The following is a 22,209-nucleotide window of genomic DNA, read 5'->3' as shown; positions in this document are numbered from 1 at the left end:
ACTGAATTCCTCAAACCAATTAAGGGTGCGATTTTAAATTGTCTTTTGAAAACACAATATGTCTCCAGCGGCCCCCTGTATCCTTATTGTGGTTACAGTCAAGCCGACTTCTGAACAAACCCTTCCAGGACCTGACTATTCCTGTTGTAGCTACAGTCAAGCATAGTCATAGATAAACACAAATTCAGACTCTAAACTTAAGCCAGTCCAGTTCTCTATCATTTTCATTATGACTACAATAAAGCACATTCAGAGACAAACAACCGCATGTGTATCTCTAATTAAGAGCTAATCTGGCCACATTTGGTAACCATACTGCTCATTTTAAACCAAACAAGCTCATGTGCAGCTGTCATAAAGCATTCTCAATGCCTAATACACCACATGTTGGCAACCCGTGATTAAGCCCATTCACAGCTAAATAAACCCATGTGTTTCTCACATAAGGCCTTTTCAGTGCCAAATACTACACATTTGGGTAACCATAAAGCCCATTCAAAGCCAACCAAACCCATGTGCAGCTCTTGCATTAACACTAGTACTCAATGCCATGTGGAGGTCATAATGGACATATTATATGAGGGTCCTTACTCTAACCATATCTGGGTAGTTCACTTAATTACGTTTAAGATTCCATAAAAAAGTAAGTTAATGTAAAGAAATATATTTAATTTACATTTATTAATTCCAAATTTGATACAAATTTGTATTAGCATAATACTACAAAATTATACCGGAAATCACAAATTTTTGTAGGCGTTTTCGTACTTTGACCTTGAAATGGCCTTGACCTTGAGGTAGTCAATGCAGAATGTTAATAACTTAATGTGCATTGGGAACTTGCTGGGTAACATATTATATATTAAAAACATGTTGTTCATATATGGATTTGGATAAATTTGGATAACTCGAAAAAAAAAATTCTAATTATCATTAAACAGAGAATTATTTATTGTTATGACCAAAACTTGTTTGAATCTGTTAACAATTTCGTCGCTGTTTTTTTTTCATTACAAAAAACTTTAAAACACTGTTAAATGTTGAATGATACCTATTCCTCCCATCTCAGATAAGTAGATCCAAAACTTTAACCATGCTAGAATATAAATATCTTCTATTGCCAAGAGTGTAAGATAGGTTCATCCTGACCCGAGCGTAGGGTGTTTTGCTGAAACGAGGTTTGGGATGTATGAGCCTATCTAACACGAGCGGCTATGGTAGATGCTTTTTCTCCCACCTCAGATAAACAAAATAGAGTAAAAAAGTATTTTTTTGCTGGAACTCTTTTTTGCGTAGTGAAAATAAATGCGTATGGATATGTGATAATTCGTGGTTGTCATGGATATGCGCGCAGTGATTCAGATTATGTTAATAGTCAAATCGGTCTTTAAATAGTTTGGATGAAAGTGCAGCATTATTTTTTGAATGGTGCGTGAAAACTTTTTTGTGGTGTAATTTGAAGAGAGAATTTTTCTGAGTTTCGTGTAAGCCCATTAAGCTGGAAGTATCACCTTTTACGTCCATTTTGTTTTCTTTTTAACATATAGGTATACTAGAATATGCTTTTAACCCGTATACTGGTTTTTAACAAATTTAAACTCAATATAGAATATTGTGGACGTCATTTTTTAAAGTATCTATGATACGGGACCTAGCAATAATTCGGTACCACACAATGTGATACCGGCTTTTCCCAATGTCGATACCGGATACCGGGTTTTAGCACCAACTCAGTAGGGCATCGTATTTTATCAACACTGTCACATAAATTCGCGACCATAAACAATATCACCAATGTTAATTAACCAAAATAGGACTTTTCGTCAAAATAAGTATTATTTAGTGTTAAAAATATTTTGAATTACTTAGTGCAATGTTTGATTTAATCCGGTTTTTTGGATTGAAGTGAAAGTTTAAATTCATTAAGGGACGATTGGTAATATTTTTTGTGATTTTTTTTACTTTTAGAACTTATTTTTGTTAAAACTTAAAACCTTTTTGTTTAAGTGTATAAGGTATATGTAAAAAATGTACTTTAATTGAATATGCAAGTAACACATAAATGGATTTATTCAGATATTCCCAACTACATGTACTTCACACTGATGAACATGTGCATGTGACCTAAACTTTAGGTGACTGCCGTGTGGTGGTGGTTTTTAATTAATTTATACTCGCACTCGGGCAAGGCCCATTCAGGGGAAGCCTGATAAGATTGTTTGTCATAAAAAGTTTTTGGAACATAGTGCACAGACAGAACATAACCCTGGTTAGATCTACCCTGGTTCTTTAATGTGCACAGGACCCCCATTTAATGTCGCTCTGGACAGACAGAACATAACCCTGGTTAGATCTACCCAGGTTCTTTAATGTGCACAGGACACCCATTTAATGTTGCTCCAGGAAGGCGAATAGTATTTTTAGTGGTGCTGCTGGGAATGGAATTGATGACATATGGATTTACACTGAATTTTGGTTGCCTGATCCCAGTTAATTATAATAACAAAATAATTACAAGAAAGTTTTTTTGGCCTTTGAAAAATGCCAAATAGATAGATTTATTTTGGTAAGAATTACATGATACATTGTTGACTAAAACAAGACATGTAAAGTTATAAAACATCAATATCACATGAGCCCTAAATTAAATTTAAAATAAATATTAGTTAATATTATGACAATTTCAGTAGAAATAAAGAGCAAAATCGAAACATAAAATCCTTAATAATTAAATGTGTAAGATTCTTTAGATCATTTTTTAATCAGCAAGCCAAATGCAATGCTTTCATGAGCCTTTCGATTGATACATAGATGTCATATGGTCTCTAGGCATCAAACTGTTGACATAGAGGTTTTAAATTAATTTAAATTAATGGAGCTGTCAGAGAATAAATAAACCTTACCTTAATAGAATAAGCTTATAAGTTGCAGGACAAAAAAAATTCTTACCTTTTAATTTTACCAGATTGCTGATAAAGATGTTTTTGAGACAACTTCGAACTTTACATATACCACACAACTATGGGCCAGCTTTGACAGGAGCTGTGGACTCCAGATTGTGTCTTTTCTGTCACAACCGACATATTGCAAACAGATCCAAAAGCAAACACATCAGCAAGCATGGCCGCCAGGTTAAGGGTCAGAAGAGTGCTCCAGCTATTGTCACTCCACCGACAGTCATGGAGCTTTTCAAGCCAGCCGTAGTTGAACCAAACATAGACACCAAGGAAAATGATCTTGGTGAAGAACTCGCCGGCAAGCTGTCAAAAGGTAATTGATGTAATGAGATCTTGGAGTCAGGTTTGAATAACTGATGTGACAGTCTTAGATGTGACTGTGTAAAGATAAAAGGTAATATCTTTATAAATAAAAGAAAGTAGATGGTTTTTTGTTTTATTTTGTTCTATCACTGTTCATCAGTTCAACCTTTGTATGTTTAAGTTATAATAATTCCTAAATGTCACTCACTACAATGTAAAATTGTTATGTTTTTATATATATGCAATTAACACCAAAAACTGTACAATTTGTACATGTAATTAAATATGTTGCTTCCAAAATTTAATACATGTATTCATTCAGGGTGGACTTTGAGCTGAACATAAAATGCTCCAACTGTTTTACATTGTGGTGTAAAACCCTAGAAAATTTATGTTCACCATGAGTATAGTCTGTTTCTTTCTATTTAAAGAAATAGGCATCCAATTCTCTAAAAAGGAAAAACATAGACCATACTCAACATTCACGTCCATTTTCTAGTGCTTGGCACCACAACTGAAAATATGTTGGATCATTTTCAACATAACACATGCTTTAACAATGGCTCTGATGTCCATGATATGTAAATATTTGATGTTATTACAGTAAAATATTATTTTTTTTAATTAAAATAATTATTAAGAGTAGTCTGAATGATTTTACTCAAACATACAACTGCTTGAAAATAGATAAAAAAATGACACTTCAAAGAACATTAATGATTAACGGGCCTTCTTATGATTGGCATTTTATCTAATCAATATGTGTATAGTGATATAGTGTAGTAATCTCACCTTACTTTCAGAAACTATTGCCAAAGTCCTTACACAGTTCAGATTGGACAAGGCTGTTCAAAGTCAAGCAGAGAGTCAAAATATCACTGGTAAGTTGTTGTTTTAACCTTAATTTGGCCGTAACTATATAAATTATTCAAGATTTTCAAAATAAAACCTGGTACCAAAGCTGTCAGAGACATAAGATATATGTACAGCAAGGAGTATAACTCTGGCTGTAATAATTTTTGAGTTATGCCCCTTTTTGATACTGAAAAAAACAGACCAGCATTGGCGTCCGCTCCTTAGCACTCCTGTTCTATACACAGTATTTGTTTCCTGTCTTGACATAGGTTATGAATATGACAGAACACTTTCAATTCAAATTTTGAAAAATCCTGTCATTGAAATTACTCTTTTTGATAAACAGGCCCAAATTCATATATTATTGCTTGGTATTACATCTTTGTACAAGTTCTGCTGTATAAAACCCAGAATTTTAGCAAGCCCGAAAAGCATATTAACAGTGCAGGGCTTGTGGTTTTGTGCTTCGACCACTGAGAATCTGGTATAAATTACATGAACATGTTATAGATAAAGTGAAATCTAACAGAAGTGCCAGTGTTTATGAAGATGAATGAACTGGATTGTAAAAGGCTTATCAATGTCATAATGCTGTTGTTTGAAATTAGCACAAGTCTGCAGGCCCTGCACTAGTAGAATGATTTTCTGGCTTGCTCAAATTTGTTATTTAATATAGAAGGGCTTTTGATTTTATGCCAAGTAGTTGAACTAGTTCATTTTAAAGTTTAATTCTGAAAGCTGATTAAAACTATGTTGTCCCCAATTTCTCAAAATAATTTAATCAAAACAGGTTCAAGTATCATATTTCATCCCGCTAAATTACTTGCTTAAACTTGATACAGTTAACCTAACCATTACAGTTTATTGTAACTATCTTTAAAATGATTTCCTTTAAGACTCTCAAATTTCATTAAAAGGAGAAAATTTATACAAAAACAAAATAGTAAGCTAAGCTTGATCTTGTTATAAGGGATTTATGATTGTTTAAGAAATTGGGGCCAGACTCTTTCAAGATAAACTTTGAATATTGTATATGTTGCAGGCCATGTTATAGAGCAGAGTATGCAGGGATTTATGCGCTACTGCCTCAAGTCCAACCCCCTGCCTCCCGCCCTCCATATTGCGCTCAAAGACATTGACAACAACGCAGGTCTGAACTACATGTAATAGATAAGTACTGGTATGTTAAACGACATGGTACAGAACCATCCTGATATAAATATTCATAACTGTTAAACCAATGGAGAGATAAACAAGTGACATGATAACCTAGGACAAACAAATGCACATGGATTTGGACTCAATGCATTAAACAAACTAGGTAATTACATTGTATCTAGGTTTATCATAATCTGATTTTAATTGTCATCACAAATTATTAACATGCATCTTATGTTATGGGTTGTTCTTTAATTTACTACCAAAATTATTTATCAACTGAAAAGTATTTACCAGGGTATGAGTGCCCCAGTTTTCTATTATTATTGAAATAATACACCATGAGTGTGAAGCGCAGATTAGGTATGACTTAAATCACAAGAGTTGGTTGTAATTTGTGTTTTATACCATATCGTCTAGGTTTTCCTGCAATAAGTAGCATATGTATATTGAAATAATTATCCGCACCCTGCTTATTGAATGTTTAGCTTGCATATTAACCTCCACTTACTTGATACCGTTCTGATATGACATGCAATGCAAAAAAAAAAAAAAAGAAGGATACTTTTCAATATTGTACAAGCATGAATATCGTGGCAGGTCATGTGACGGACTTGCTGCCTTTCTTCCTGGATCATGCACGCCAAATGTTCCCGCACATCGAGTGTATAGACGAACTGGCCCTGATCAGCGACCTAACTGTCCCTACCAACTGGTAAACAATTCATAATATCTCTTCTCAAATTAGAATGGTGATATTGACACATCTTTAGATTGACTATTCAAAGAATAAGGAGAGCTATACTACTCACACTAGCATCAGTGTCACACCTTGGTGAAGATTTTGCATTTATTAAAACTTAAAATATATATTCCCAACTATCCAACCTTCTTAATTAATCAAGTTAGATAACACTACTTTGAATATAATGCAAATAGCATGCCTTTATAATTCAACTTAGAAATGCTGATTATGGTTTTGCTTGTAAGTACAGTCAAACTCCGTTGGCTCGAACTCGCTTGGCTCAAATTCCTCGATGGCTCGAAGTGAATGTTAAGGACAGATTCCTTTATGCTAAATGTAAGCATTCCTGCTTGGCTCAAATTTTCCGAGGCTCGATGTATTTTTGCCGGTCCCTTGGAGTTCGAGCCAACAGAGTTCACATAGGATCATAGCTCAGCAACTACTTGATGTATTGCATTGACACTTTCTATAATGGTATTCATCCATTCAATCTACTTAAATAACCAGTTAAGATAACTTTTTTTTGCATAAAATGTAAATTATGGCCCTTTATTATTCAACTTAAAAATTCTGTTAGGCTTTGCATGTAACCACATTTAAGTCAATGTTTCAGTGTATTCAATGTATTGCATTGAAACTTTTAGACATGTGTTCCCAACTACCAGGGTATCCAATAAGTTAATTAATCAGGTTAGATAACTCTATCTTGAGTAAAATGCAAATTATTGCCTCTTGACTTAGAAATTCTAGTTGATGTTTTGCATGTAAGCACATATCAGTCAATCACTCAGCAACTTCTAGTTGTATTGAAACTTTAAATAATTATGTATGATAACTCTATCTTGCATATAGTGCAAATTTTGCTCCTTTTTTATATGAATTAGAAATTCTGGTTGAGGTTTTGCATGTTATTTAATTTTGCAGTGATCCATGCATGTTTTTCAAAAACTTTGCATTTCTTAAACTTGAAATTCGTCAAATAGTCGAGTGTGCTGTATCTGTGACAGCTCTTATTGTATCTCTTCTTAATAAGAAAGGTGATATTGTAATTATATAATTACCCAATTTACTCAGGTTAAAATCGAACTAGGATCTCACTTAAATCTAACTCTAACATTGCCAGGTTTCCAATGGCACGGAGTATGGATAGGAAGATCATATTCCACGCAGGTCCTACCAACAGTGGGAAGACGTACCACGCCCTCAAGGCATTCATGGAAGCAGGGACAGGCGTGTACTGTGGGCCTCTCAGGCTTCTTGCTATGGAGGTGTACGACAAGGCAAACAATCAGGTCAGTTATCAGTATTTTTACATACCAGACAAGAGTTTGACCAGTGCTGGAAAATGCGATCTTACAACCTTCATGTTAGAGGCCAATTTAAAATAGTTTAATGTTATGCACTTATGACAAAGCCAAATAAACAATTAAATGAAAGAAATAGAGCTACACATTATACAAACTCTGAAAAAACATGATATTCTTACGTCAACTGTGATTTCAAATAATTGCAAGACATGACTTTAGTTAACAATGACACATGCACCTTCTGGTAAAATGTACACAAACCATGTTGAAGGAATGCAAGAAAAAATATGAATTTTGTGTTTCTGGCACAAATGGGAACATCTTATCCTAGGGCATTGTGCATAAAACTAGTAACTTAACAAGCTTTTGTTACCAGCTTTCGCACATGCTCTCAGGTCAGATATTTCCATCCGCAAAGGAGACACATGAATGATACTTTTTGTATATTACCTCAAACGATTTAGCTCTTGTAAAATCACCTACAGCTAGCATTACATGTAGGTAGTCTGTATTATTATACCTCACCTGACCTGTCCATGTTAAATTCCCTTTTACACAACATTGGCCAATACGTACTGTACTCACATCTGCCCTTTGACATAATGCTTTTCACCGGTGAAATGATTGTGTTACTCCCGTGTGGGTCTTAAAACAGACACTTGGAATTTCCAATAGATTGAGACATCAGACATTTATAAAACAGGTTATTGTCAAGCGATAAAATAAAATACAAAAAACTAAACCAATATTGACACAATGGATACTGAACAAACCTTCTCAAAAAGTATGGTACACTTTTTACCAAAATGCACTTAAAATGCAGATAAAAATGGGATTAAAATGCAAAAAAAAATATGCTGAGAACAAAGAAATGCACTGTAGTGTATTACCGGGGTAATGTGCTTTTAACGCAGAAAAATGCACTTTAAAATGGAAAACATGTGCTTATGTGCATTATTGCACTTTTAGTCCAAAATAAAAACACTTTTTGTTCAGAATAAAATGCGCTTCAGTCACAAAAAGCGCATTTTTTTCTAATTTTTAATTCACTTAGTAAGAAAAATATGCTTCAATATTATAAGCCCAGTATGTTTTGTTTGTTGCCAGGGTGTACCATGTGACCTGGTTACTGGGGAGACTAGGAAGTTTGCCCAAGAGGATGAGACGCCTGCCAACCATATCTCCTGTACGGTGGAGATGCTGAAAACTGACACAGAGTGTAAGGCATTTAGCCGAATAATATTATTTAATGATAAATTAATTATAATAAATATGTTTCAGATTAATTTTCTTCTTCAAAACAAGGCAAACTGGAATACAGCCTATGAATGAACTATACTTAATTTTTTCTTTTTACATTTTCATTTATAAAGAAAATTTCAGTATATTTCAGTATATTTCCTTCATATACTGCATAACATACCTCCTCAAAAAATAAAACCATTAAAAAGCAGACAGCTGTGTCAGAGAATAGCACTTTTACATAACACTGACGCTTACGTTGTCTGTGAACAGTTCAAAAGAGGGTTTAATAAAAAAAAGTCCATGCAATCGAGATAGCCTAGTCCGCTTTATCGGCCCTGTTGTCGTGCCTGGGTCATCACTCAAAACCCATTCAATTAAACTTGGTATACATGTTGCCAGAGCAATAAGCACAACTAAAGCAAGGCACATAACTCTGGTTTCAATAATTGTCAAGTTAAGCCCCTTGTTGGACTGAAAAAAATAACAGTCGACATTGGTGTACACTCTTCAGAGCTTTAATTTTGATTTTGAGATCAAGATAATATTGGATAAAGTATCAAAATGACCTTGAGATTATTGTACTAAATATCTGCAACATCCCCTATCTTAATTTTCCTTCAGACGATGTTGCTGTGATAGATGAGATACAGCTGATAGGTGACCAACAACGAGGGAGCTCGTGGTCTCGTGCGCTGCTTGGGATTGCTGCACGGGAGATCCACGTGTGTGGGGAGGAGACCGCCATTGACCTGGTAGAGAAGCTCACATACATGACTGGCAGAGACTCTTTTGAGGTAGGGCTTCATTTACATCTGTACTTGTGTACTTGTAAATCAATATCTTGTTGCCAAAGTTTCCAACTTATTGCAGACACCAATTATTCTGGTTTATTACATAACTGGATATCAAGCTCATATTTGGCTGTATCAGTCGGAGATGGTGAAACTTTTTGAAAATGCTTTAAAGTAATGGTCAGAATACATGAATGCGTAGAAAAAGTCCTGTATATATTTGTGTTACAGGTCAGAAGATATGAACGACTGACAAAGTTGGAGTATCTGGACGAAGCCTTAGGTAATGTCCATTATATTTGTACGATAAGTTTGATTTTTAATTATGAGTTTTAGCCTTCGTTTTTCCATTTCAAGGAGAGTTTTGACCTGTTTATACAGGATTTTCATGAACATTAGTATGTATTGCTGAAGTCTGCAGCAAATACATATATAAGTATTATTTTTTTTATAATATTGCTTGAATTACTACTCATATTTTAACAATTGTTTAACTCCCTGAAAATAGTCTTTTACAGTTAATAATAAATGAAATTAACCACAATTACCCTAACTGCTGTTGACTGTTTCTTTTACACATACATGTATGTGTTTTCATTCTTGCACACAGTGGTCATAAATTGGCTCAGGAAGAGCAATATTTGTTAAAAACGCATACAGTGCTTATTATGCCCCCGAAGGTGGGCATATTAAAATCGCACCGTCTTTTCGTCCATCCGTGTGTCCGATAACTCGTGTCCAGGCTGTAACTTTCCCTTGTATGGACAGATTTTAAAATAACTTGCCACATGTGTTCCACATACCAAGACGACGTGTCGCATGCAAGACCCGTGTCCCTACCTCTAAGGTCAAGGTCACACTTAGTGTTTATTCACAATGGAGTGCTGCATATAAGGACATAGAGTATAGATTGTCGTGTCCGGGCTGTATCTTTCCCTTCTATGGACAGATTTTAAAATAACTTGCCACATGTGTTCCACATACCAAGACGACGTGTCACATGCAAGAGCTGTGTCCCTACATGTACCTCTAAGGTCAAGGTCACACTTAGTGTTTATTCACAATGGAGTGCTGCATATAAGGACATAGAGTATAGGTTGTCGTGTCCGTGCTGTAACTTTCCCTTGTATGGACAGATTTAAAATAACTTGCCACATGTGTTCCACATACCAAGACGACGTGTCGCGTGCAAGACCCGTGTCCCTACCTCTAAGGTCAAGGTCACACTCAGTGTTTATTCACAATGGAGTGCTGCATATAAAGACATAGAGTATAGGTTGTTGTGTCTGGGCTATAACTTTCCCTTGTATGGACGGATTTTAAAATAACTTGCCACATGTGTTCCACATACCAAGACAACGTGTCGCGTGCAAAACCGTGTCCCTACCTTAAGGTCAAGGTCACACTTAGTGTTTATTCACACTGGAGTGCTGCATATAAAGACATAGAGTATAGGTTGTCGTGTCCGGGCTGTAACTTTCCCTTGTATGGACAGATTTTAAAATAACTTGCCACATGTGTTCCACATACCAAGACGACATGTCGCGTGCAAGAGCTGTGTCCCTACCTTAAGGTCAAGGTCACACTTAGTGTTTATTCACAATGGAGTGCTGCATATAAGGCCATAGAGTATAGATTGTAGTGTCCAGGCTGTAACTTTCTCTTGTATGGACAGATTTTAAAATAACTTGCCACATGTGTTTGACATACCAAGACGACGTGTCGCATACAAGACCCATGTCCCTACCTCTAAGGTGAAAGATACTCTAAGTGTTTATTCACAATGGAATTCTGAATATAAGGACATAACAGTGTAGGTTGTCAAGTATGGGTGGTATTTCTTATGTTCAGAAGCAATTTAAAACAACTTGCCATATGTATTTGACACATAAAGGCAAGATCAACTTTTCATGTACTGACCTTGTTCATAGGTCAATGTCACATTCGGGGGCATTCTTCACATACTGTGACAGCTCTTGTTTTTCTACCTTCTGTACCCTGTGCGTAGGAGAGTATTTAAATGTACATTTACAAAGGTGATATAGTGAGCCTTAATTTGCTTCCTTGTATGCAGTGAGCCTTAATTTGCTTCCTTGTATGCAGTGAGCCTTAATTTGCTTCCTTATATGCAGTGAGCCTTAATTTGCTTCCTTGTATGCAGTGAGCCTGGACAATCTCCGAGATGGTGACTGTATTGTGTGTTTCCGCACATTGGACATTTTCAACCTGCTCAACAAACTACGAGAGCGTAAAATCAAGGCTGCAGTCATCTACGGCAATCTTCCTCCAGGTAAGTTAATCTATTATAATTAAAATTTAAACATCAAAATAAATACTTCCCCAATTTAATATTTCCTCGTAGATACCTTGATTTGTTATTCATGTACTTTAGTGATTTCTGAAATGAAGATGAAATAACAGACAAGTCAGAATATTAAAGTATGATATTTAAAATAATGATGCAAAAATGCATAAAAATTTGTATTTTGTACACACATGAATACATATTTGATTATTTATCAATCATTGATCTCTTTTTAGCTTGTCTGTAGTCAGCCTTCATGTAAATACCTGTATCTCAACTGTTCAATGATTTTTTATTATTATTATTTTTACTGCCTGTACCTTGCAAATTGGGAAAAATACAAAATCAAGCCAAAATAGCTAATATGATGGCAAAAATATGTGTTTTAACTGTTTTGTGCATACATTAAGGTGTGAAAGAGTTAGTCTTATCAAGATTTTGTCTATTTTTCAAGAAAATCATTGCTCTTTTATTCCTTCACGTAATCTGCATTTTAAATTTTATCAAATTGGGAACAAATTGGAAAAATTGACATAGTTTCACAAGGGGAAACAGCCTTAAGAAGGCAGTAAATTGCACCAGAAAAATCACTGCTGTTCAAGATATTCATATCTTAACCATTCAAGATATTCATATCTTAACTGATCAAGATAGTCATATCTGAACCATTCATATCTTAATCTTTCAGTTATTCATATCTTAACCATTCAAGATCTTCATATCTTATCCATTCAAGTTCTTCATATCTTAACCATTCAAGATCTTCATATATGAACCATTTACCGGTAAGAACTTCATATCTGAACCATTCAAGATAGGCATATCTTAACCATTCAAGATAGTCATACCTGAACCATTCAAGATCTTCATATCTGAACCATTCAAGATCTTCATATCTTAACCATTCAAGATATTCATTTATTAACCATTCAAGATCTTCATATCTGAACCATTTAAGAACTTCATATCTGAACCATTCAAGATAGGCATATCTGAACCACTCAAGATAGTCATATCTTAACCATTTAAGGTAGTCATATCTTAACCATTTAAGGTAGTCATATCTTAACCATTTAAGGTAGTCATATCTTAACCATTCAATTTATTTAAATGAAACTTGCTCCAGACAATATTCACATGTATAACAAGACCTGCAACTTTGGCTTGACTGGAAAAAATCACAACACAACAACAGATGATGGCTGTTGTTCCCTCTGCAGCAGGTTGACCTCCAATTATTGATAATAAAGATTGATCTGATTCATAACACTAATGTTGACCCCTCACCTCCCCACAGGTACCAAGATCAAGCAGGCTGCCCTGTTTAATGACCAGGAAAATGACTGTAACATTCTTCTTGCCACGGATGCTATTGGCATGGGCCTCAATCTGTGAGTTACGTTTATATTTTACTTGAAAACACCTATGTATGTCCTGTGTATATATGTCTGTTTCTAAGTCTAGGTCATTTTCAGTACTTTTTTATGTTGGGTCAATGACAAGGATAGTAGGTCAATTAAATGAATAAACCTTGCCACAAATTTGGTCCAAAATCAATCAATCATGGATATGTGTATGTTTAACAGACAGTTATGTTTAACATAAAACCTAGGCCAAATTAGGAACTAAAATATGTTTGGTAAAAAAATAGGGCACAAGTTCAAATGAAAGAAGAACTTTGTTGAAAATTCTAGAGGCCACAATTTTGGCCCATGATCAATGAAACTTGGTCAGAATGATTTTCTCCATAAAATCCAAAGTCAAAGGTTAGATCATATCGTCAACCTAAAGAAAAAACCTTGTTAATTAATACATTGTAATCTAAAGATTAGGAGTTGGGTCCTTATTCACTCAAACTTGTTCAGAATGATTGTTTTCATATATTTTTTGTGTATAAGTTTGATACTTGTTTATGTTGCTTAAACAACTAGGTTATTAGGTGAAATATTTAAAATACTTGTCAACACCCTAGTACCCATGATTTCTCCACAGTTCTATAAAGCGGATCATATTCTACTCTGTGACGAAGATTGGCCTGCGACATGATGGTCTGAAGACGAACATGCCACTGACAACATCACAGGCCCTGCAGATTGCGGGCAGGGCAGGAAGATTCAAGACAAGGTTTCAGGACGGAGAGGTTACAACATACTTCCAGAAAGATCTCAGTGTACTTAAGAAGATTGTGGGTCAGGAGAGGCCAAACGTAACGGTAAGCGTCTTGAGGTTTGGTTTGTAACTTAATCTGTATTACTATAATAAGTTACCTGAATTATTAATATCAACATCTTAACTACTCGATTATATCTGCATGATCACCTTTTTTGATGTGGTTCCCCATCAAAACAATATTGTCAGCCCCCAAATAAGAGTTAAATCATTTCCTGCAGGATGAGAAAAGTAATGACTTAACAATTTTAACAGTGAGACGTAAATAGATGTGTGTAATTATTTTGATGAATGGTAAATGATGAGGGTACTCAAATTTCCCGTTGAAAAGAAGAGTGGATACATTAAATTTTTGTTGCTTGAGTATAATACTTTTTTATTTGAATGTTAAAATGAATGTTAATTACCAACTATGATGATTTGAAATTGCCATGGAGTATATATATTTGCTGAAATTGAAACTGGTCAGTGCTATTAAAATATTGACAAATTTGACAAAATTTTATGGTTGAATATATGTGTGTGATTTCCCCCACAGACAGCAGGTCGCACCCAGGCAGTGTACATGATCAAATAATTCTCCTACCTCATGTACAATGTATGTGCACTATCTCTCCTATAGAGAGTGGGTCTCTCCCCAACGGTGGACATGATAGAATCATTCTCTGACCTCATGTACAATGTGTGTGCACTCTTTCTCCTACAGAAAGTGGGTCTCACCTGACAGTGGACATGATAGAATCATTCTCCTACCTCATGTACAATGTATGTGCACTATTTCTCCCACAGAAAGTGGGCCCCTCGAAAGTGAACATGATCAAATCATTCTCCTACCTCATGTACAATTGTATGTGTACGATTTCTTCTACAGAAAGCGGGTTTAATCCTGACAGTGGACATGATAGAATCATTCTCCTACCTCATATACAATGTTTGTGCACTTTTTCTCTCTTAGAAAGTGGGTCTCAATCCGACAGTGGACATGATAGAATCATTCTCCTACCTCATGTACAATTCATGTGCACTAATTCTCCCACAGAAAGCGGGTCTCACCCCGACAGTGGACATGATTTTATCATTTTCATTACTCATTTACATTGTATGTTCACTATTTCTCCCACAGAAAGCGGGTTTAATTGCGACAGTGGACATGATAGAATCATTCTCTGACCTAATGTTCAATGTATGTTCACTATTTCTTCTACAGAAAGTGCGTCTCACCCTGACTGTGGACATGATATAATCATTTTCATTACTCATGTACAATGTACGTGCACTATTTCTCCCACAGAAAATGGGTCTCACCCCGACAGTGGACATGTTAGAATCTTTCTCCGACCTCATGTTCCATGTATGTTTACTTTTTCTTGTACAGAAAGTGCGTCTCACCCTGACTGTGGATATGATATAATCATTATCCTACCTCTTGTACAATGTATGCGCACTATTTCTCCCACAGAAAGTGGGTCTCACCCCGACAGTGGACATGATAGAATCATTCTCCGACCTCCTGTTCAATGTATGTTTACTTTTTCTCCTACAGAAAGTGAGTCTCACCCTGACTGTGGACATGATATAATCATTCTCCTAGCTCATGTACAATGTATGTGCACTCTTTCTCCCACAGAAAGTACGTCTCTCCCCGACAGTGGACATGATAGAATCATTCTCCTGCCTCATGTACAATATATGTTTGGACCATTTCTCTTACAGAACGCAGGTCTCACCCTAACAGTTGTCATGATAGAATCATTCTCCTGTCGCATGTACAATGTATGTGAACTGTTTCTCTCATAGAAACCAGGTCTCACCCCAACAGTGGACATGATAGAATCATTCTCCGACCTCATGTACAATATGTGTGCACTATTTCTCCAACAAAGTGGGTCTCACCCGGATTATGGACATGATGGAATCATTCTCCTACATGTACCTCATGTACAATGTATGTGCACTATTTCTCTTTCAGAAAGCGGGTCTCACTCCAACAGTGGACATGATAGAATCATTCTCTTACCTTCTGCCACATGCAAGCCTCTCCAACCTATTGGTAAGTGTTTTTCTGTCTCCTATACTTAGTGGACGATTTCAGGGCTTCTAAAAACCGAAAATTTGCCGGTCCGAAATTATTTTTTTTTTAAATTCTAGTCCAAAATGGACAGTCAGCAGCAAAAACAAAAATTGTAACACTCAAAGAGTGTTTGTCATACCACATCCTTAACAACCAGGGGACATCCTATTGTAGCTAGGGGACATCCTTGAGGGTGTAACCGTCTGTGTTAATTGACTTCTCTGTTGTCATTAAATCAAAGTGATATCAGATTCGCCATCCTTTCTCATTCCAACCTTTTAGAAGCCCTGGTAGACGTAGTTTATTAGCCTCATAGGTCAGGACATCTGCCTAGAGTGCAGGGTGTCAAAGGTTCTTGTTTCGTTATTGTCAGCAGGTGCTGCTTGTTTAAAAACAGGTACTGCTAGCCTTTCTGCGAGGTGCCAGGCATATAGAAGTACTTTTTAGAATAGGATTATGGAATCTGGAGTAAAGATGTTCATTAATTGAGGTGTCTCATAAGTCATGCCGACTGGCCCTTAATTAAGAGGTGTGACATTATAATAAGCAAACACTAAGCATGTCTTTTGTGCCTGTTATACTTTGAAAATATTTTTAAAATGGATCAAGTCCAGGAAAGCAAAATAATGTAGTTTCATTGTAATCCAATCATCACCAAACTGTCACTGGTCACTATAGTTGTCAATTTTTAAGAGTCTTATCACAAAACACATTTGTTGGAAACAGGTGATACTGACATTAACTGGAAACACTTAGCATAGAATTATTTAACTGCAACAACCAGATATTTGTGTTATAGTTAATAGGACGAGAAAATGAAAAGACGGGACCCATGATGTTACTCATTTTGTCATAGGTACTTTCCAGATGGATGGAGTTTCTTTTAAGTTTAATATTTTTCAAAGGATGCCTCAAAACGGCCCAATTTGAAAATTTACGGTAAGCCCCATTTCTGCTATTTAATCGTTACTGGATTTTTCAGGATATATTTGTGTATGTGGCCAAGATGAATGAGAGCTACTTTATGTGTAATCTGGAGGATATGAAGGCTCTTGCCCAGGTGTTGCAGGATATCCCCATGAACATGAGGTCAAAGTTCACCTTTTGTGTTGCCCCTCTCAAGATCAAGGACGGATTTCCCAGGATCATGTTTAAAAAGGTGAGCAAATAAATGAGTCATGAAAAAGAAAAAAGATGAGCATCAAGTTTTAATTTTAATGTTATATATGTAGGTTATATGTTCATATATTACAAATTTAACAAATTCATTCAAAATGAGCGATGTCCAGCAAACTCTGGCAAGTAGATCATAAAATATGCCTTTAAGAACATGAAGGTGCGCCCCACTTTTGTTCATTTACATCGGCCATGTATGTGGCACCAAAAAAATTTTGCCCATTGTTTGAAAAGTAGATGAGGGTTGGCTTCGCTCCGTTGCGCTTTTGAATGAAGTTTTTTTAGAATTCTCTCGTATTTCAAAAATAAATGTATTGTGTTTGACCCCAGATGGCAAAACTGTTGAGTGAAGGCCATAGTCTGAACTTTCCCTGGCTGTCCAAGAACCTGGGGATTCCCTTCAAGCCACCCCGCACCATTGCCGAGCTTCAGCATCTACAGGCCGTCTTTAACGTCATAGACATCTACCTATGGCTCAGGTATGGACCAGCAGATATTAATGTAGTATACTATGTATATCAAGTAATAACAGGTACAGGTTGTGGCAATCATATGAACAATCTTATCGTAAAATCATTTTTATTCCTTTATTCTTGGTTGTAAAGAGATGTATTTTGAAACAAAAAGTTTGACTGACAATATAACTTTTTGCATATATATTAAGAAGTTAATTTGTAGGCACCAGATGGTCGGCTTTAGTAATCAGACTATCCGTCTGTCAATCCCAACTGTGGCTCATTAATAAAAACTGAAAACCCTTGGGCCTAGGAACCTTAAACTTTGTAGGCAGGTCACGTCCAGCAGGTTTGATGTTATGTACTGAAATAAGTTTAGATAGAATTTTGAGATTAAAATCTTGCTTCAATAAGTGAGATTTGTGCACGTAAACTGGTTTAAACCCCCAGTAAATTTACATTTTACTGACCGTTCGAAGGCGGTACCTAACAATCCTTGATAAACATACCTAGTTTTTTTTACATATAGTATGTATGCACTGTGTTGTTTGTGGAGTTTTGTGCTGTTCTTCCATGTTTCTTGTTTGTGATTTTTTATGACCCCAAAGGTGGGCATATTAAAATCGCACCGTCCGTCTGTGTGTCCGGCTCAATAACTCGTGTTCGGGCTGTAACTTTCTCTTGTATGGACAGATTTTAAAATAACTTGCCACATGTGTTTGACATACCAAGATGACGTGTCGCGTGCAAGACCCATGTCCCTACCTCTAAGGTCAAGGTCACACTTAGGTGTCTATTCACAATGGAATGCTGCATATAAGGACATAGAGTATAGGTTGTCGTGTCCGGGCTGTTACTTTTTCTTGTATGGACAGATTTTAAAATAACTTGCCACATGTGTTTGACATACCAAGACGACGTGTCGCGTACAAGACCCATGTTCCTACCTCTTAGATCAAGGTCAAACTTATTGTTTATTCACAATGGAATGCTGCATATAAGGACATAGAGTATAGGTTGTCGTATCCGGGCTGTAACTTTCCCTTGTATGGACATATTTTAAAATAACTCGGCACATGTGTTTGACATACCAAGACGACGTGTCGCGTGCAAGACCCGTGTCCCTCCCTCTAAGGTCAAGGTCACACTTAGCTGTTTATTCACAATGGAATGCTGCATATAAGGACATAGAGTATAGGTTGTTGTGTCCGGGCTGTAACTTTCTCTTGTAGGGACATATTTTAAAGTGTTTGACATACCAAGACGACGTGTCGCGTGCAAGACCCTTGTCACTACCTCTAAGGTCAATGTCACACTTGGTGTTTATTCACAATGGAATGCTGCATATATAAGGACATAGAGTATAGGTTGCCGTGTCCGGGCTGTAAATTTATCTTGTATTTTTAGAATAACTTGCCACATGTATTTGACATACCAAGACGACGTGTCGCATGCAAGACCCGTGTACCTACCTCTAAGGTCAAGGTCACACTTAGGTGTCTATTCACAATGGAAGGTGTCTATTCACAATGGAATGCTGTATATAAGGACATAGAGTATAGGTTGTCGTGTCCTGGCTGTAACTTTCTCTTGTGTGGACATATTTTATGATAACTTGCCACATGTGTTTGACATACCAAGACGACGTTTCGCGTGCAAGACCCATGTCACTACCTCTAAGGTCAAGTTCACACTTCGGTTTTTATTCACAATGGAATGCTGCATATAAGGACATAGAGTATAGGTTGTTGTGTCCGGGCTGTAACTTTCTCTTGTATGGTCATATTTTAAAATAACTTGCCACATGTGTTTGACATACCTAGACGATGTGTCGCGTGCAAGACCCATGTCACTACCTCTTAGGCCAAGGTCACACTTGGTGTTTATTCACAATGGAATGCTGCATATATAAGGACATAGAGTATAGGTTGTCGTGTCAGGGCTGTAAATTTCTCTTGTATGGACAGATTTATAATAACTTGCCACATGTGTTTGACATACCAATATGACGTGTCGTGTGCAAGACCCATGTCCCTCCCTCTAAGGTCAAGGTCACATTGAGGTGTTTATTCACAATTGAATGCTGCATATAAGGACATAGAGTATAGGTTGTCGCGTCCGGGCTGTAAATTTCTCTTGTTAGGACAGATTTTAAAATAACTTGCCACATGTGTTTGACATACCAAGACGACGTGACGCGTACAAGAACCTTGTACCTATCTCTAAGGTCAAGGTCACACTTAGGTGTCTATTCACAATGGAAGATGTCTATTTACAATGGAATGCTGCATATAAGGACATAGAGTATAGGTTGTCGTGTCCGGGCTGTAGCTTTTCCTTGTATAGATATGTTTTAAAATAAATTGCCACATGTGTTTGACATACCAAGACGACGTGTCGCGTGTAAGACCCGTGTCCCTCCCTCTAAGGTCATGGTCACACTAAGGTGTTTATTCACAATGGAATGCTGCATATAAGGACATAGAGTATAGGTTGTCGTGTCCGGGCTGTAACTTTCTCTTGTATGGACATATTTTATAATAACTTGCCACATGTGTTTGACATACCAAGACGACGTGTCACGTGCAAGACCCATGTCCCTACCTCTAAGGTGAAAGATACACTTATAATGCTGAATATGAGGACAAAAGAGTGTAGGTTGTCAAGTATGGGTGGTATTTTTTATGTTCAGAGGCAATTTAAAATAACTTGACATATGTATTTGACGCGTAAAGGCAAGATCTACTTTTCATGTACTGACCTTGTTCATAGGTCAATGTCACATTCGGGAGCATTCGTCACATACTGTGACAGCTCTTGTTGTTTTTGTGTTTACCCAGTGCCATTAAACTGGGTTTATGTTTAAACTTTTTGCTACTCAGCTTGTTTCTGTAGTTTTTCACACAAGTATTGTATTGTTTACTGTGTTGTGGATGCGACTGAAATGCAAGAAAGATCTTATACTTAAATAGCTTTATTTGTTTCACAATTTTCAGTTACCGGTTTACCATGTTTGATGACATTGAGCTGGTGCAGGATCTGCGTGTGGAGGTTGACACCATGATACAATCCTATCTCCGCTTTTTGAACAGCAACAAGGAAACTGATGAGAGTCGATTGGACAGTATCGTATCGGACAATAGCCTAACCGACAACCCTCTCAGACAGTACCAGGCTGTCCCGAAGAAGCAGCCAACTAATGAGATCATGGATATACTATTTGGGGAGAAACTACAGACAGATGTGAGGTCTAGGCAACAGGTTGACAGAAAGACTGTGTCAGAGGCTGCTGAACAACCTGTTCTCAACAAATCAGAGACTAATGCAAAGAGCACACCTCATATGCCAAGTGATTTCACAGATTTTACATGGAAGCCACCATCTACTGAAGATGAAGACATTATATTTATATCCTCTACGTCTAAGACCCCTGCTGTTAGTCATTTAAAGAATACATGGAGGTCATCATCTACTGAAGATGAAGACATTTTTATATCCTCTACGTCTAAGACCCCAGCTGTTAGTCATTCAAAGAATTTAGAAGCAGTTCAGACCTGTTCAAATTCAGAGATTTTGAATTCATCTGTTGAACAGATGGAGTCTGACACTGAGCCCATTGATGATTTGGAGGATTTCACTCAGCAGATTGCAAAATCAAATACATCATCATCAACACCTAAAGTCATCAATTTTTGGTCAGATTCCGAAATTAAGCCTGATGCTAATGTTTCTGACAACACAGTATTTAAAAACACTGCTGATGTTATATCAAGGGATTCAGTAACCCGTGATGCTATTGCTGATGAGTATGGCTCAATAGAAGATGAAATTGATAACCATTTAAAAAACAAACTCATAAGGGATACAGAATTTCCAATACAACTGGAGCCTTCTGAGTTAAATGAAGTATCTATTGATGAAAATGACACTGACTTCGTGAAAGCATTTACTAGAGCCAAACTTGAACAGATGAATGCAATGAATAACACCTCTAAGCAAACTAGCTCAGTCATGGAAAAACATGGCAAAATTGCTCAGCAACTGTTGATGAAAAAGGTTTTATCACCAAGAATTTTGGAAGCTTTACTTAAAGAGTGGGATCAAGAAAAGCAAAAATAGAACACTGAACAAATTGACTAACAATCTTATTATGGATGCGCTGTTAGGGGATTTAAAACAGACGGATGTGAGGTGGACGGAAATACAGTGGCACGGACGGATGTGCAACCTGTTTTCAGCCAGTGAGTGACTGCTGCAAAGAACACACCTGAAATACAATTGTATGTTTTGTATTAAATATTGAAATTCTAAATATGCACTACACAAACCATACATAACCATTGGTTTTATAACGTGTCTATTATAAGTGTTGCAGTGAGAAAAAAACAAATGTACAAACAAATAAATAAGCTTTTGTCAAACTCTAATTCTCTTTGTATGCTTTTAGGTTGTATGTTATAATGTATAACAAAGTCCATAACCCTGGCGTTTAAAAAAGCGTCTTTGTTATCATCACGTGACTTTCACATGCTAAATATTCAAACTTTGTGGCATCCCAGCGAGCGGACATTGCAAGGAAGCTAAATACTGCTGTGAAACAACGTAGACACAGAATCGGCAGATAAACATCGGTGATGAAATTGATCAATTGCAACTTTTGGAAGAGATTAAC

General features: G+C 36.5%; 1 protein-coding gene across 2 annotated transcripts; it reads left to right on the top strand.

Moving 5' to 3' along the window:
- The first annotated feature begins 1,770 nt into the window (after positions 1 to 1,770).
- On the top strand, positions 1,771 to 21,964 carry LOC128212533 (ATP-dependent RNA helicase SUV3 homolog, mitochondrial-like). Of its 2 annotated transcripts, XM_052918017.1 has the most exons (16): positions 1,771 to 1,936; positions 2,966 to 3,270; positions 4,064 to 4,141; positions 5,158 to 5,265; positions 5,874 to 5,988; positions 7,142 to 7,310; positions 8,433 to 8,544; positions 9,192 to 9,364; positions 9,593 to 9,644; positions 11,523 to 11,651; positions 12,964 to 13,057; positions 13,659 to 13,878; positions 15,805 to 15,885; positions 16,889 to 17,065; positions 17,413 to 17,561; positions 20,534 to 21,964. In XM_052918017.1, exons 2-16 carry the CDS (start codon positions 2,979 to 2,981, stop codon positions 21,654 to 21,656), a joined length of 3,072 nt encoding a protein of 1,023 aa, XP_052773977.1. In that variant the 5' UTR covers positions 1,771 to 1,936; positions 2,966 to 2,978; the 3' UTR covers positions 21,657 to 21,964. The 2 variants fall into 2 exon arrangements, with proteins under 2 accessions (XP_052773977.1, XP_052773978.1); XM_052918018.1 differs by lacking the exons at positions 1,771 to 1,936; positions 2,966 to 3,270; positions 4,064 to 4,141 and having other exon boundaries at positions 5,220 to 5,295.
- The last annotated feature ends 245 nt before the right edge of the window (positions 21,965 to 22,209 follow it).

Source organism: Mya arenaria, chromosome 12, assembly GCF_026914265.1.
Source record: "Mya arenaria isolate MELC-2E11 chromosome 12, ASM2691426v1".
NCBI lineage: Eukaryota > Metazoa > Mollusca > Bivalvia > Myida > Myidae > Mya > Mya arenaria.
Note: the sequence above shows the minus strand (reverse complement) of the source record. Positions and strands in the feature narration are given on the sequence as shown.

Excerpts from the sequence above, each read along its gene's own strand:
- LOC128212533 (XM_052918017.1), top strand. The coding sequence starts at position 2,979 with ATGTTTTTGAGACAACTTCGAACTTTACATATACCACACAACTATGGG. Across the intron at positions 4,142-5,157 it reads AGAGAGTCAAAATATCACTG|GCCATGTTATAGAGCAGAGT; the intron begins GTAAGTTGTTGT and ends TATATGTTGCAG. Across the intron at positions 11,652-12,963 it reads CTACGGCAATCTTCCTCCAG|GTACCAAGATCAAGCAGGCT; the intron begins GTAAGTTAATCT and ends ACCTCCCCACAG.